The sequence below is a fragment of the Lynx canadensis genome, chromosome D2 (genome assembly GCF_007474595.2).
Source record: "Lynx canadensis isolate LIC74 chromosome D2, mLynCan4.pri.v2, whole genome shotgun sequence".
Taxonomy (NCBI): Eukaryota; Metazoa; Chordata; class Mammalia; order Carnivora; family Felidae; genus Lynx; species Lynx canadensis.
This window is the reverse complement of record NC_044313.2, coordinates 79,391,232-79,408,910: the sequence shown is the minus strand read 5'-3', so window position 1 is coordinate 79,408,910 and position 17,679 is coordinate 79,391,232. Positions and strand designations below refer to the sequence as shown.

The window sequence follows — 17,679 nt, the reverse complement described above, 5'->3', positions numbered from 1 at the left end:
CGCCATTTCTGTCCCCTGAGAGACCTCAGTGGCATTTGAAGATCCTCCCTCACCATACCATGCATCAATACCAGATGACAGGCACACCGGCTCTCTCCAGAGCTCAGAGGAGGGGGTAACTAATTCTGTCCGAGGACTTTGGGAGCTATGAGATCTGGCACTAACCTAAGGAGAGGAAATTCACAAGTTTTAGTCTACTGCGGTTAATCATCTGTTGGGAACTCACACTGAATTGCAAGGCTGTTTCCCCCACCCCGTGTTTCCCCTCAAGGATACCATGATCTCAGGAACTGACAGAACGGGTTACAAACCCCCACGTGCACTAAGGATTGTTAGCCAGCCGTTCAGGGGTATTGCCTCAGCCAAGAGGGAGTCTCTGAGCAAAGGCCTTGCTTCGTGCTCCTCGTGAACAACAGCACATCTCTTCAGAACGTCAGCCCAGTGGAGGAAAAGGATGATTTTCTGCATCCTAGAGATCTTCAAAGATGGCCACTTGGAGCCATGACTATACGCAAAGCTTATCTCCCTCCAAGATGGGCACAGGGGAAGAACGTTGTAGCTGGACCGGAAAGGCAGCTCAGGGTGGAGAACAGAGTTTCAGAAAATTCACACAAAACGACTCCGTTGGGAATATTTCTTAATTGCAGGCAAGTGATTGGGTAGGAAAACAGTCAGCGTTCCCAGTGCAAAGACTTTCCATTCTGGTATTGATCTTGCAGCGATTCCGAAAGCCGTTTTCAGGGAAACGGTCACTCTTTCCCTTTACATAATGTTCATAAACGTGCAGGCAAAATAAATGTGTCATAGATGAAATTGCCAACCAGAATACCACCCGGCTGTCTCATGTGAGCTTGGTTTATGGATCCAGTGTTCTCCAGTGAGCATCGCAAATCCACATAATGTTCCCGAGTGCTAAATTTGGAGCTCTGATTTAGCTGACAGATGTTTAAAATCACATTGAGTTGGACAACTCCCTGAGGAGGACACAGCTGCAGATGTGAAAGAGAGCAAGTTATTTCCAGTTAAGGTCGGCGGGAACTCAGCCTGAAAACCTTCCATCTCCATCCGCCTTCTTCAGACAGGATGAGATGGGCGAAGGAACGTTTGCATGCTGATTCCACCCACCCTTGGCCAAACCTCACCCTCTTGTCAAACTGCCAAGATAAATGCAGAAGTTGCATCTTGGGCCAATTGTGGGTGCTCCAGTCAGCCTTCATTGAGTATAAAGGGGGCTGCCAGCCCTTCAAAAAGTGTCACAAAGCCACATTTTGGAGCCTCTCTGGTGGCATCTTAAGCCTGCGAATGAGGATGATTTTGGAATTCTGCACTTTGAGATTCTTCGGATGTCAACCACTCAGGATAGGTGGAAATTCATGTGCTGTATGAGGACAGAGAGGCCATGGCAACCCTCCCCCCGCCCCCCCCGCAACCTCCCAGCCCTCCTCTGACATCCAAAACAGTTCCTCCTTCGTTTTTTAAAAACAACAAATTTAAAATTATCCTAGAATCTTCATAACAAAAATCACATATTTTAGACTTGTTTCAAGACTCAGACTGAAATGGATTTGTTTAAAAAAATTGTCTGTGCATTTGATGTGGGAGACTAGTGACCTTTGGTATTTTGTGTTAAAAAAAAATGTTTGATGTCTAAAATTTCCCTACTGAGCTTGTATTGTTTCTAGTCTCTTTCCATGATCTTTCCAGCCTACATCATTCCCCACGTTCAAAATCAGTCCTTTATTTACTCAGCGGAGGTTTTGACATAGTTATGAGCTCATCCCGATGGCAGCTTCGAATCAATGCAAATCGCATTATGATGTCACAATTGATGCGATATGAGTGTTAAGTTAAAAGATCCTAAAACGATTTTAGGACAGAGCCCGAGAGATATTTCTCGTGCTGTCAGGGGAATGGCAGGAAGGGGGCCACCGAAGGTGCACTGCATTCGCATCAGGGAGGACTGTGTGCACAGGTTCTTACACAATCCGCCTTATCATTGGTGGAAATTGATGGGCAACTGGCTAGGGTGACAGAATGGGTGTGGCTCACAATCTTCATGTAGTGTGTTGAACAGATACTACGTCAGGGGGGTGACAAACTGGGAACATGGCAAGCTCAGCCCCAGTGCCAATTAATCCCGGGACCTACTTTGCAGATGGTCAGGTTGGGAGGCGTCTAGCCGGGAAGAAGAATTCAGGCACAGGATGAAGAGGAAAGGCAGAACTTGACTCTAAGGCTGGTGGGAGAATCTCAGATGGATTCCTGTGCCGCCATTTGTAAAGACTATACTTCCTGACTTCCTGGAGGAAGGATGTTTTACTACATGACTCGGTCTATGATGTTGAAGTACGGATTTCCATAGTCTGGAGTGGAAGATTATACACCAATCCGTTCCCGCGGACAGCTTCAGGAGAGTGAGGTTGGAAAAAGAAAGGAGGAAGTGATGAATTTCAAAAACAGGCCTAAACTGTTTGGTTTGTTGCAGCAAACACTTATTTTATACCTAAGAAATATCAATACAATAATTGAATCACACGTGCATAAACACAGTCCTCCTCCTGACAGAAGTTTCAACGGAGGAAGGGTCAGGAAACCAGAATTGACTAGGCAAATTCTTTGACCTCATCTCTGAGGAATCACGCTATTTCTGGGAGAATAAAATGCATCAATAGGCACAGATAGGACTTTGAGAAGTTGAAAGGAGTCTGCAGTGCAAAAATGTTACTGCCGTCGTTCATGGTAAGACATAAAGGGTAATTTATAAATCTTGCTGAATGGTTGTGATTTTAATGGTAATTCTTGCAAGAGAGTCTTTTGCTCATATATTTTCAGAGGACTTGGGACACTGAAGATAAAGGTTTAGGATTATGCATTTAGGGTTCTAGTTAAAATCTCATTTGACTTTTGGAAAGAACCGTCTTTTAAATTTTTTTTTTAACATTTATTTATTTTTGAGACAGAGAGAGACACAGCATGAACGGGGGAGGGGCAGAGAGAGAGGGAGACACAGAATCGGAAGCAAGCTCCAGGCTCCGAGCCATCAGCCCAGAGCCCGACGCGGGGCTCGAACTCGCGGACTGCGAGATCGTGACCTGAGCTGAAGTCGGGCGCTTAACCGACTGAGCCACCCAGGCGCCCCAAGAACCATCTTTTAAAGTCCATTTTGAACCCTGACCCCACCACTCACTTGTTGTGATAACTCTGGGAAAACTAGTTAATTTCCCTGAGCCTCCATGGCTATAAACAGAGGATGTCATAATGCCTTCCTCCTCGGGCTATAGTGAGAAATACATAATACGACAAATGTTCACTGTCGAACCCTTCTATGCATGGAAATCATGGCCACTCACTTCACTGGGAGGTCTCTAAGCAAAGCGCAATTTTTATCGGATGAGCACAAATGTTCGTTCTTTTGTGCCAATGGACACACCGACGTAATGGGGAAACGATAAACTCAAATCTGCAAGGTGAACTAAGGCAATGGTTAGGAACAAATCCCAGGCCTAAGATCCGGCCATTAGGTCGTAATGGAAACCATCCGACGAAATTCTGTAGATGTTCTCTTGCCTTAGGAGTGTTTGGGCTTGTAACGTCTGGATGTCCGAAAAGACACGCTCACCTTCTCACCCGAGACCCAGGGGTCCTTGGCACAAAGATCATGAGGAAGTGGGGGAAGAAGAGTGGAGGCTATGGAGCTCTGCTACGGATAAGCGCACATCCCTCAAGCTAAAGAGCATTTTGGACACCCCAGTTTCTCCTGGACGTTCATCCTGTGGACTTTGTTCGTTTTCGAATTCTAAACACAAAGCTAACAGTAGACAATGTCCTCACGTAATGGCTCCTTCCTACTTAGCATTAAAGTATGGCGTGGGACATGCCACATTAATCATCAGCTACGAAAGGACTGGTTTGGAAAAGTACCCGGGCGTGGGCTGAGAACACCTAGCTGGGAATCACATCGGTGGGTCTCACCTTGTGACCAGTTGGTAAAGTGAAGGTACGAAGACAGAGGAAAGAGGGGTTGCTAAAGACCCCCACCTCTAACTGAGTGAGCAAAATGATCCCCATTTCCAACTTGGCAGAAGCCATCACATCAATATATTTATAGGACATTAATTATAATTTTAATTGGGGCTGGGAAAAGGGGGTAGTTGCACAAATGAAAAGGAAATATATTACCTACCATCACCGCAGGGAGTAACCTCCAGTGCCGAGCCTAACACCCTTCCTCAACTTAAATGGGCTTTAAGGATATGTGCTTATGGGTGCCAAGGCTTTTCAAAAGAAAGTCCTACTTGGAAACAGTTTACACGACTGTCCCTGGGAACCAGGTGAATGAATTATGGCCTACCTGCACAACAGTATCCACCTGTAAACTGAGTAAGGAAAATCTCTATACCTGTATTTATAGCTACCAACTGAGTACGTTCTGAAATGAAAACCCAGCTACCTCACTGTGTGTGGCGTATGCTAATTTTTCCCCAGGTGTATGAAGAATAAAACCGGAGGCGCGGAATGTATACAGGACGAGGCAGAAATTTAAGTTGGAATTTTCAGAAGAGCAAGATTGATCGGGGCCGAGAGGAGGGGTTATTAAATATCTAACCGTACCCGAATCCTTGACTCCGAGGTTAAAAGAACACATCCTCTGTGCCCGCTTCACGTCATAATTCCTCGACCAACAAATCACTCAAAAGAACAGGAACTGGGAAGATGAGCGAACTTGGGTTGGTTTCCTTGGGTATCGCAGGCATTTCCTCATGATACCATTCTGATTTTTTCTTTCATCCAAGATCAGCAGATCGGCAGGTGTTAGTGAGGGCTGGGTTAAGATTTCTCTTCGCCAAATGCCTATCATTTGGGCAACTGTGCTAAGGGCTTTATAAACATGAGCTCCTGCAAGGATATAACCCAACGCGGTAGCTCTATGAAGGTATCTGTTATTTGCCCATTTTCCAGATGATAAAACTAAGACTCCAAGAGGTGAAATGATGTGACCGTGATCATGGAACAAGGCAGAGTTTGGACTGGAACTCATTTGGCTTTATAAATCTTGTTGACTGACTGATATTAATGGTAATTCCTGTAAGAGAGTCCTTTGCTCATATCTTAGCTCATACTAACCCGACTTCCTGGAGAGCACTGTGCTTTTCAGGCCTCCGTGGAAGGGTCCTCGGGCTGATTTAGACAAACAGCAGTGCTTTCCTTAGCCTTGAATTTGTATTCCCTTCATCTGACCTAATTTCAGTACTTTACCAATCCACTGATACCACTAGAAAAGAGAATTGCCTTTTTGTTTTGTTTTGTTTTTCCTCTTGAAAACGAAAATCTCTGGGGCGCCTGGGTGGCTCATTCGGTTGAGGGTCTGACTTTGGCGCAGGTCCCGATCTCACAGTTCATGAGCTCGAGCCCCGCATTGGACTCACTGCGGTCAGGGCAGAGCCCGCTTAGGGTCCTCTGTCCCCCCCTCTCTCTCTAGCCCCTCCCATGCTCACGCTCTCTCTCTCTCTCTCTCTCTCAAAAATAGACAAACATTAAAAACACATAAATACAAACGAACATTTCTTTAAGGAAGTCAGAGCAGACCTTAAGGGCATCGTGCTGAGATAAGTCAGATGGACAAAGACAAATAGTATATATCACTTACGTCAGACACAAGCGTTTGTGCTTGACATTAACGAAAGATACTACGTTTGCTTAGCAGAAAGTAAGAAAGAACTTTTAATGACTTTAAAAAGCTTTACTGCAAAACAAACACACCAACAGCACATTCTTTATTGCTTTCTAGGAAAAAATACTGTATGCGTATGTGCAATCGCCAACAGTTCAGATAGAATTAGGGAACGGATAATTCGGAGGATACCGGAAGGAGTTAGAGAAGAATTTGCCTAGATATGCTGCAGTAGTGAACATGAAATTCAGTGATTTAAGACAACAGAGATTTATTTCTCACCCCTACTATGTGTCCAACGTGGGTCAGCAGAGGTGAGGGAAGCTTCACCACCAGATGACATTGCCTGCTCAGGACCAGGCTGTAGGGTCCACCCGAGCAGGGGAAAGGGTACCTGCTGTCAGATGATGATACACGGAGGTGATGGAGAGCGCTTCTGCTTAAATTTCATTGGTCAAAGCGAGTCACGTGGCCACGGCTAATTTCGAGAGCAAGAAATCTTGGTGAACCCTGGTAATGTGTACCCCTACCATGGTTTCCCCTTAGGCTTATTGTAGAGATTAAATGTTAATTATGATTGTTACCATTTCTTTTTTCAGTATTTGCTAAGAGGCGAGGCATTAGATGATTACAAAAATGAGCAGCATCGGACGTCTGACTTTGGTCAGTTCAGAGTTTAATGGAAGGAACAAAATTAAACCAAGAGCCCAAACACAATGGGGTAAGCGTCCCACCCCCAGACAGCTGTGCACTGAGCAAAGAGAATAGGGATCGGATGAATCCCTTCCGGATGGGCAGGTGGGGCATGAGGGGTCCTCATGGGAAGCTTCCCTGTGAAGGTCATGCTTCGGAGTTTTGCCAGATGAGGGATCTCAGATGGTGGGCAATAAGAAAGGCCACCCAGATGGAGATAAGAGCCTATAGAAAGGCTCAGATCCAGGAGAACTGCCCTGGCCTGAACGTTTGTGTCCCCCTCCCCACATGCATGTATTGGAATCGAATCCTCAGTGGGATGATCTTTGGAGGTAGGGGGCCTTTGGGAGGTAATTGGGTCATGAATGGGATCAGTGCCCTTCTAAGATGGGTCCAGAGAGCTCTGCTCTTGCCACCGCATGAGGAAACAACAAGGAGCCAGCAGTCTGCAACCTGGAAGAGGCTTTCGTCAGACCCCAACGATGCAGGCACCCTGCTCTCAGACTGTCTGCCTCCAGAACTGTGGGGAATACAGTCTGTTCTGTTTGTTTATAAGACACCCGTGCGTGGTATCGTTAGAGTGCCCGAGCTAAGACAAGAGTGCACAGTAAGTATTTTCTTGGAAATCTAAAGACCAAGAGTTCATACTGAGGATCTGTGGGAGATGATGGTAGGGAAGCGGGCAGAGCCCAGACCAAGGGAGACCTTGTATGTCTATGTCATAGACAGCAGTTCTTTTTTAAGTGTATTTTTATTTATTTTGAGGGAGAGATAGAGAGCCATCAGGGGAGGGGCAGAGAGAGAGGGAGAGAGAATCTCAGGCAGGTTCCGCACTGTCCGCGCAGAGCCAACCTGGGGCTTGAACTGACGAACTGTGAGGTCATGACCCGAGCTGAAAGCAAGAGTCAGACACTTGACCACCGGAGCCACCCAGGCGCCCCGACAGATTTTGTTTTTAATTGCAGGATTACTGGTGTTGTGCACATGGTCTGTGTTAGCCACGGAACAGCATGGTGTAGTGCAGAGCCCTCTATCCGAGTCCCTTCGGTGTTCAATTAGTTGTCAAATGAAGGGTGCTCATTAGCTCTGTGACCTTTGATATCTCAGGGTCCCACGACCCTTATCGGTAAATGAAAGGTTTGAGGCAGGTAAATTTTGAAGTTCTTTCAAACACTGAAGTTTAAGGACTATGACTCAGATATGCACTCTCCAGGGTGCCTCAGCCCCAGGAAGACGGCCAGGCCAGTTGACCAGATAATCTTACACACACACACACACACACACACACACACACACACACGGTTTCAGCGCACCTTTCTGGTACAGGCAATTCAGTCATAACTACAAAAAGTATAACATTTATGAGAAGCATTTAGATTTAGGCCTTGCCAAGCTTATTCTTTGGGCTTCAAAATCTGCAATCCATGGCCGGGGGTGAGGGGGTGGGGGGAAAGTATTTCCTATCATGAAATCACACATTTTCAAGGCCTTCTAGATCTCAGAATTGCTGATTTGAATTACACTGTGGTTCCTGCACTATTCACAGGTGCTAAAAAAGGATTCTGACCCGAGGATTAAGTCCGTGGCTAACAGAACATCTAGCATTGATCCTTGATACTTGTCAAGACATTGTAATTATCACACTTTATTCTGGGCCCTATGAAGTCTTCTCGGGTTCTTGTCTGATTTGCCCTGGCTGCTTGAAGCGCTGTGGGGCTTTGGTGAAGAATGCACATTTCAGAGACAAACTGTTTAATTTCTCAGGGCCCCAGTTGCCTCCTCTGAGAAGGGAGAACGATACAAAGTTTTTTAATAGGCAGCGAGACCCTGCCGGAATGGCTACAAGTAACAACTCAGGCAACAGCAGCCGTTGGCGAGGATGTGGAGAAAGGGGAACCCTTTTGCACTGTTTGTGGGAGTGCAAACTGGTGCAGCCACTTTGGAAAACAGTGGGGACGTTCCTCAAAACATTGAAAATAGAACTACGCCAGCACCCAGCAATTGCACTACTAGGCATTTATCCAAAGGATATAAAAAGGCTTATTCCAAGGGGCACATGCACCCCCACGTTCATAGAAGCACTATCAACAATAGCCCAAGAATGGAAAGAGCCCAAATGTCCTTCGATGGATGAATGGATAAAGAAGATGTGGTATATATATATCTATATATCTATATATAGATATATATCTATATATATATATCAATATATATATATCTATTGATATGATATATCAATCATATCAATTGATATGGGGGGGACGTCCCCGTGGGGGGGACGGGCTAAATGGACAAGGGGCAACAACACTCGTTGGGATGACCACTGGGTGTTATATGTAGGGGGTGAATCACTGGATTCTATTCCTGAAATCCTCATTGCACTAGATGCTAACTAACTTGGATATAAATTAAAAAATAAATAAATAAAAGAAAAAAAATCGGCAGAGTGAAAAAAGCTTAAAGCCTCAGAGCAATGCCTGATGCACAGGGTAATGCTAGCTATAGTGACTATTAAGAAGTTGGGTTGAGGAACACGAAGAGAACTTGAGTTCGAGCAGGTGGGGTAGAAGTCGGGTGCAGAAAAATCACATGGTGGTTGGAGCGGGGGAGGGTGCGGTGCTCAACGTCTCTGAATGCCTAGAACACCTTTGTTGATCAAAGTAAATTCTAAAATCCCAAACCAGCCAGGTTTTCATATATTTGGATTTGAAGAATCGTTATTATTCTTTCTATTAACCCTGTTGGCAATTATATTATCCCAATCAAAAGTGGATTTACTGGTAAGCTAATGAAGCTTAAGTTTCAGTCCTTCCCCATTTGGGAGAACCCCTTCTAAATTTATTTTCACATGTATTTTTTTTTTAATTTTTTTTTTCAACGTTTTATTTATTTTTGGGACAGAGAGAGACAGAGCATGAACGGGGGAGGGGCAGAGAGAGAGGGAGACACAGAATCGGAAGCAGGCTCCAGGCTCTGAGCCATCAGCCCAGAGCCTGACGCGGGGCTCGAACTCACGGACCGCGAGATCGTGACCTGGCTGAAGTCGGACGCTTAACCGACTGCGCCACCCAGGCGCCCCACATGTATTTTTTTTAAAGAGAGCTTTCCACCACAAAAGGTATAAGCTTCGGCATCACCGCTCTCCCCACCCCCCTGCCCCCGCCCCGGCCCCAGCTGGATCTGCCCGGATCATAGTGACTGGGTCATAGGGAAGGATGGGTAGGGGACCAGGTACGAGTCAGAATGCCTGAGTTCAGGCTTCCGCTCAGCCATTTGCTGCCTGGGTTACTGTAAGCAAATTACTTTCACAGCCTGCACAGTTAGTACGAGTGGTTATAACCGGCTGATCTTTCCCTTTTGAGAAAGAAGAGGGTCTTGGTTTGTTCGCAGGTGATCCGAGGATTCTTCAGTCGCCCCTTCAAGACTAGCGTCACACATTACTGTTCTTTGAATCCCTTTCCCTTCATCTCCCCAGCGGCTGGCGGCTCGTGCTGGAGAAATTCGCATAGTAAACGTCCTGAAAATTAGAGAAATGATTGTCATTTCTGGGGTTTTCTTATATGGGGTACTCTATTGCCAGAAGATGGGCTGGTAAAACTTGGTTTGCATAGGTAAATCCTGAATGCTATTTATTCATTCATTCATTCATTCGTTCGTTCATTTATTTATTTATTTAACCAGGCTGAGGACCCAGGTATCTGTGAGTCATGAGAGCCCTTGGGTAGGCAGGCAAGTCACTTCCCAGGAAAGCTCACCCTCTCTAAGCTTCCCCGCAGGCTCCCTTGAGAAGGTGAATGCCGGATTTGTAGCAGGTTTATGCACAAAGACCCATGAAGAAAGAAACACAGGGCAGTGGAAAAGAACGCTCGAGGCTGTGTCCTCCAGAGCTTTGAACCTCAAATGGTAATGTCTGGGTCACGGAGGAGGCTGCTCCCAAAATAACTCCCCTGATTTCTGGCCAAAACAGAGGACTTTTCTCCCTCTACGATTAACGCAGAATGTTGGATGCCCAGCCGTCCCAGAATACTTTGCACTCTTGGCATTTCTAATTCCATTCCTTTTTAGAGTGGTGGAATATTCTCTTTCAATCAGGCCAGCAGCCTGGAAGTTGGGGGTGAGGCTTGATCTCCCAGACAGAAAGATGCTATTCTGGTCTTTCCAGGGTTTCATCACGTCACAGTTCAGACCCCAGCTTTCAAGGCAATCTTGTTTCTTTTAAACACACACGCACAGCTCCGTGACAAACGACTTCCACTTTAAGAATACCCACAATGCCATGTGTGCTGCTGGAGGAAGGTAGCTGGCCAGTGGCCAGGCGCTGCCCTGAGCAGAGCGGGGGCACAAGAGCTGGGCCGTTTCTGCCTGAGTCACTCCTTGCTCGCTCGGCTGGTCTTTGCTCTGGTGCTCAAAGGGCCGGCCTGACTCAAGCTCAAGGTTGCATGTTGTGGCTCTTCCTACCTCCCGCTCCTTCTTTTCTTCTCGCACGGATGCCAGCCCTGCATCACTGTCTGGAAGCTCTCCCACCGGCATCTCACGGCCTGCTTTCCAGAACGCCAAACGGATCCACCACAAGTTCTATTTTTAATGAATTACAAATCTCACAGAGCGAAAACCCCGACGGTTGGCAGATATTTGGGGATACGCTGCTGCAAGGCCAAGAAGCACCAGAGGGATGCCATGTTGGGTGCAGGGGTTGGGTTCCTGGAGGAAAACACGAGTGATATCTACTCCACACCTAAGTAGGAAGAGCGTGTGACCGACAAACTGTAGAAATCTGAACAGCGCGGTCAGACCCTCACATTTTGGCTTTGAGTACGTTTTAAAAACGATGATACCATACGCAAAAATCAATTCAAGATGCGTGAAAGACCTAAACGTGAGACCGGAAACCATCAAAATCCTACAGAAGAAAACAGGCAGCAACTTCCTGCTGCAGCAATTTCTCACTAGGCACGTCTCCAGAGGCAAGGGAAACAAAAGCAAGAACGAACTATCGGGACCTCGTCAAGAGAAAAAGCTTCTGCACAGCGAAGGAAACAATCGACAAAACTAAAAGGCAGCCGACAGAATGGGAGAAGATACTTGCAAAATGACATATCGGATAAAGGATTAGTATCCCAAATCTATGAAGACCTTATCAAACTCATCCCCCCGCAAAACAAATAATTCAGTCAAGAAATGGGTAGAAGACAAGCATAGACACTTTTCCAAAGAAGGCATCCACATGGCAAACACACATGAAAAGATGTTGAGCATCACTCATCATCAGGGAAAAACAAATCAAAACCACGATGAGATACCACCTCACACCTGTCAGAATGGCTACAATTAACAAGTCAGGAAGCAACAGATGTTGGCGAGGATGCAGACAAAGGGAAACCCTTTCGCACCGTGGTGGGAATGCAAACTGGTGCAGCCACTCCGAAAAATAGTGCGGGAGTTCCTAAAAAAATTAAAAATAGAACTACCCTACCACCCAGCGATTGCACTGCTAGGTATTTATCCAAAGGATACAAAAATGTCTATTCAAAGGGGCGCGTGCATCCCAATGTTTATAGCAGCGCTATCGACAAGAGCCAAATTATGGAAAGTGCCCAAATGCCCATCGACAGATGAATGGATTGAGAAGATATGGTATGTACACACACACACACACACACACACACACACACACACACACTGCAATACTACTTGGCAATCAAAAAGAATGAAATCTTGCTATTTGCAACAACATGGATGGAACTAGAATATATTATGGTAAGCAAAATAGTCAGAGAAGGACAAATATCATATGATTTTACTCATGTGGAATTCAAGCAACACAACAGATGAACATAGGGGAAGGGAAGGAAACACAGGATATCAACAGAGAGGGAGGCAAACCAAAAGAGACTCTTAAATACAGAGAACAAACTGAGGGCTGCTAGAGGGGAGGTGGGTGGGGGATGGGCTGACTGGGTGATGGGCGTTAAGGAGGGCACTTGGGATGAGCCCTGGGTGTCGTACGTAAGTGATGAATCACCGGGTTCTACTCCGGAGACCGATACTACACTGTATGTTAACTAACTTGAGTTTAAATATATAAATTAAAAAAAAAAACGTTTTAAATTAATTCATTAGTTAATTAAATGAATAAAAACTAAAGTCTTTTCAAAAAAAGGAAAAGAAAAAAAAAAAGATGACCAATGATGGAAAGGAGGCCTGAGAAGAAATGGGGAAGAAAAGGGACATAGGGGGGCGCCTGGGTGGCGCAGTCGGTTAAGCGTCCGACTTCAGCCAGGTCACGATCTCGCGGTCCGCGAGTTCGAGCCCCGCGTCGGGCTCTGGGCTGATGGCTCAGAGCCTGGAGCCTGTTTCCGATTCTGTGTCTCCCTCTCTCTCTGCCCCTCCCCCGTTCATGCTCTGTCTCTCTCTGTCCCAAAAATAAATAAACGTTGAAAAAAAAAAAAAAAGAAAAGGGACATAGGGGCACCTGGGGGGCTCAGCTGATTAAGGGTCTGACTCTTGATTTCAGCTCCGGTCATGATTTCATGGTTCATGAGATCGAGCCCCATGTCAGGCTCTGTGCTGAGTGTGGAGCCTGCTTGGGATTCTCTCTCTCTGTGTCTCTCTGCCCTTCCCCTGCTTGTGCTCTCTCTCTCTATCTCAAAGTAAATGAGTATTAAAAAAAAGAAGAAGAAAAGGAAATAGACAATCTGGATGTGCAGACTGGGAAGGGCATACATGATCCAATAACCTCACAAGGGGCTCGAGGCCACACCCGCAAAGGATGAGAGTGGCCACGGCTGGACTATTCTCAGAGAAACTTGTATCTTAAACATCTTGGGAAGGACACCAGATTCTATGGGCTTACAATCCAAAGGGGAAACTTTGGTGTAAGATTTCCTCGTAAGCAGAAAACGTTCTGTGAACGGTGGGATGCCTTAAGGATGACGCCATGTTTTATTAAGGGCTTTTCATAGGCTTTTAAACTTTATTTTTATTTCTCTATTAAAGGAACACTCATTACATCTCTTCTCATAGCTGCCTCCAGTTGTGGGTTGGATTATCTCGGTACCTAACTCTACTCTTGAGGGTTTCTCAATGGACTCACTACTGATCAACCTTTGTTGGGCAGGAGAGTCCTGCCCCTTTCAGACCATTGAACATCTGTGGCCTGTGTCCACTAAATTCCAGGTGCGTCCCCACCAACCAGTCCCTGGGACAACCAGAGAGCATTCCATATATTTCCAGATGCCCTCCCTTACCACGTTGGGTTGAGAAAAAGAGCCCTTCTGTTCTTAGCGTCTACACAGTGCCTACCACATAATGGCTGGGCATGGCTATGGCATTAGGCCCACTGGGGCTTAAATTCCATCTCTGCCACTTTCAAGCTAGCATGACATTAGTCACCTCAGTTTTCTTATCTGTAAAATGGAGATAAGAGTACCGATGAGACGATGTGTGGAAAGCTGTAGGTGGAGGGCCTACAGGGACCACTATAATTACTACAGTATTGTTAGTGGCCTTAACCTATAGAAACCAGAAGCAGCAGACTCTTCCTTTCCAGGAGTGGCTCCATACTCATTGCATCGACTAGAACTCGTTCTGTCACAAGTGACTTAAACAAGCGAGCTCAGGTTGGCTGAAGCCAGACAAGAAGTTATGGATTCTAGCAGCTATCCCGTCTGTCCCCGGGGCTTAGCACGCAGTCCCCTCCAGACTCTGCGGACTCGGGATAGGAAAAGCAAGGGCATCCAAGCAAAGTCTTTGGAAGGAAAGACAGTACATGTCAGAGAGATAACTACCGAATGTTCACTGGAGTGCGAATTGTTGGGAGTCTGCAATCACAGATGAGGGAAATTCAGGAAGGCCTATCCTCTTTGGGGAAAAAGCAATATAATGCAAACTGCAGGTGAATCCGATATATCAGACTTCTTTGGACACTTTAACAAATATTTGGTGACCGTGAGATTGAATAAAATGTTTTCGTGCCCAAGACTCTAGTTTGGCATTCACAAAGGATGGACGTGAATCGACAGTTCTCTGAATAAAGAAGTATTTACGAGGGACTCCTGAGAACAGTTTCTCTGTATGTAACTAGGACTAGTCTACTAGACTAAGGTCGCGTGCTTGAAAGCATTTTATTAGTTCTTTTTTGTCCCTCGGTTTCCTATTTTTTCACTGCTTGTTGGATGCTGTGGCAGAAAACCAAAGGGACAGTGACACTGGCCAAGTCTCAGTTGTCATTCTCGTCCAACCCCAAACAGGGCCCGGCCTAGCTCACTCCTAGAGGGAGTGTGAGCTGGGGCAGGGGACCCAGGGTTCCCTGGGTCAGATGCACTGTTTGGATGCACTTGTCCCACAGTGGGCCAAGGACAGAAGCCACGAACGTCTGAGGGGCGTTCCCAACAGTCAGTGTTCCGGAACCAGGCCGCGAGGTCCTGAGAAGTCCCCCTTATCGGTGGTGTCTTCCACTGTCCTTTGAGGGGCCCCGAGGGAACCCAGGAAGGCTTGTTTCAACCCCAAGAGTTGCTCCTCCCGTAAGTGGCTGACTTGTTTACATGACGAACAGAAATTGTTTGAATTGCGTCCTAAAGCAAACTTTGAAATCGCTTGCCTCACCGGACTCCTTCATGCTTCTGAAGGTGCAGGGCTGAGATGAGGCCCCTACGCCGGCTGAGGACAGAAGCCTTCCAAACTCTGAGGCCATTTTTAGATTCTGGGACCCAGATGACCTCTTTGACGAGACGGGAGAGGAGTACGACATGACGTCTGTTTCTACGTATAGAATCCCTCTCAACCTGGGTACTCCTTGCTGTGTCTGTCCCTCGCAGATGCAAATTGGACCCATCGGACCCCTCCTGTGGTCAGGGTCTCCTTTCTATCCCACGGAGGGTCCCGTTTTGTCTTCGGGCCTCCCCCCACCGTTTTGTTCTGAGGATGGAGTGGCCTTTGCCTCAGTCTTCAGGTCAGGCAGGCACTTTAAGGGCAACTTAGAGGCCAACCTTGTTTGTCAGATACGGGTCCCCTTCAGCCCCACTTGCCGGTCTTGGGCCTCAGGGGTTCCTAAACTGGAAGTGGGGACCAGGAGTCTCTCCCCTGTGTGCTGTGACACTGTCTTGAGAGGGGAGCCCGTGCACTGATCTGCTCGGTGCTCCCCTCCCCGCCCCGCCCCCGCCCCGGCCCCCCGTGAGTCTGGTTCTGCCCAGCATCTTCTGAGGCATCCTCGCAGTGCCCGTCCTACAGCAGACACTCTGGAATGTTTGCTGATTTAACCCACCACCCGAATCTACGGGCCGGAGAGGCCCTCGTGACATCCTGCCAGTTCATTTTTTGCCAGTCGGCGAGAGACCACATTTTTGAAATACTCACGTCTCACCACTGGATGACCATCCCAGATCCCCAGCAAACACCTTTCTGGATGACCCCAGCGGAACCCCAGGAATGAGCTCACTTCCCAGAAGGGTTTCTCCACCTAAACATCAAATCCTTGCTTCGGGGAAGCAAACAAGAAATTCCCTTGGAATGTCTCTCCTCGAGCTGCTCGAAAGCCAGGCTTCTGCGTGCTGAGGTGCCTCCCACGCCGCTCGCCCATAAACTCCTCTTGGCGGGCTGGTGGCCCGTGTGATAGTCTGAGGTCTAGCAAAGATTCGGCTCTAAGAGGCCACCGAGAGGTCACGGTCTCAACGATTTCCTCTGTTACTTATCTCTGGCTTGCGGTGTGGGAGCCTGCCTTTGATAGAAGGCATTTCTACCACAACGGCACCAAATCAAGCATTTCAGTGCTTTGCTTTTTTTTTTTTTACGTTTATTTATTTTTGAGACAGAGAGAGATAGAGCATGAACGGGGGAGGGGTAGAGAGAGGGGGAGACACAGAATCCGAAACAGGCTCCAGGCTCCGAGCTGTCAGCACAGAGCCCGACGCTGGGCTCGAACCCACAGACTGCGAGATCATGACCTGGGCCGAAGTCGGACGCCCAACCGACTGAGCCACCCAGGCGCCCCTCGGTGCTTTGCTTTGAGGTGGAGAAGGGATGGCTTCTCGTGCTGCGTCGTGTCACCGAGTAAATCGGGGAGTATCTCACTCTGCCCTGTTCGGCTGAGCAAATTCATTTCTGTGGCTTCCCTGGAGGCGCTTCCCAGACTCGGGGCAGGAAAGGAATCCTCTCGGCGAGGTCGACGGTTTTTCTTTGAGTAATTCTGTTTTCCGTTCTCTAGGAGGCACTCGTTCGGCCCCGAGATGGAGAGCAAAGCGTTTCTCAGGACTCCGGGGCGCGTCTCTCCTTCCCAACCCGGTTCGCGACTCCCCCACCACTGCCCTGATGCGACCCAGGGCCTCCGCCAGCCGAGCCAGTCTTCGGATGTCTCTTCTCGGCGACAGCGGGTCTTTGTGCAGTGCACGTGTCAACGGCAGGATCATCCGCCCCCCGTCTGGTCAGCTCAGCAGGTTCTTGGGTTCCCAGAGCCCCGGGGAGGATTTCTCAAGCTCATTTCATGTGGGTTTTTGCACCCCATCCTGTTTCGTTCTGATTTCGGACGACTGCTGTCTCTCCTCTGGGTCGGACAAGCAGGGCTTGCGTCTGACTGTGATCTGACGTGAGGGGCCCGAATCAAATACCCGGCACCGTGGCCCGGGAAATTGGTCGCACGCATTATGCCCTCTGTTCTTGTTGCGTCGAGAAGCATCCCAGTCAATGGAAACGTTCGGTCCCTTTCTGTCCGACGCTCCACCTCTGCCCCAGGGTGCTGGGACAGAGATGTGCTGAGCGGGGCGGTGTCCATCACAGGAAATGACAGCACACGGGCTGGAGACGCGGCCACCTGTGGGACAGGACAGCTCCGGGCCGTGCCACAGGACCGGGCAGTGCACAGTGACGGGGGTGTGCCCCGGGGAGTCACATTCCCGCAACAGCCTGCCCCTTCTCAGGGCGGTCGACGCGTCCCAGCCTCTCAGCCCGTCCGGGTCTGGACAAAGGGAGAGCTGCGGGGACGGGGGCAACGGAGGACAAGGGCAGGGATATATTTCACGGGCCATAGTTTATGGCAGCGCTTTCCTATACGAAACCTGGTTCACACGGTGACCGAGGGCACTGAAGCCAACGCATTATGCAATAATGGCCACTCTTCACCATTACTCATTCTTGATCTTTTTTTCTCTTTCTGTTATTTTAATTAAAAAAAAAAAACAAAAAATCTTTTTGGCTCATGAAATTGCAATTGCGAACCACTTCTGAAACAAAGCCCATATTTTGAAAAGCAACGCTGCCTTAGTGTATGTGGAACCTTCCTGTGATCCGGGTCCCTGGGCCCTTCTCCAGGGATTCTAATTCCG

General features: G+C 47.7%; 1 protein-coding gene across 4 annotated transcripts in view; it reads right to left on the bottom strand.

Annotated features, from left to right (window-relative positions):
• Positions 1 to 507: 507 nt before the first annotated feature.
• Positions 508 to 17,679, bottom strand: part of RNLS (renalase, FAD dependent amine oxidase) — a 293,352-nt gene continuing 276,180 nt past the window's right edge. For 2 of the 4 annotated variants that reach the window (XM_030335564.1, XM_030335565.1), the window contains exon 7: positions 603 to 989. In XM_030335564.1, coding sequence (XP_030191424.1) covers positions 774 to 989 — 216 coding nt within the window. In that variant the 3' untranslated portion in view covers positions 603 to 773. Of the gene's footprint in view, positions 990 to 9,425; positions 9,882 to 17,679 lie in introns of those variants that run through there. The other 2 variants (XM_030335572.1, XM_030335571.1) reach the window with 2 other exon arrangements.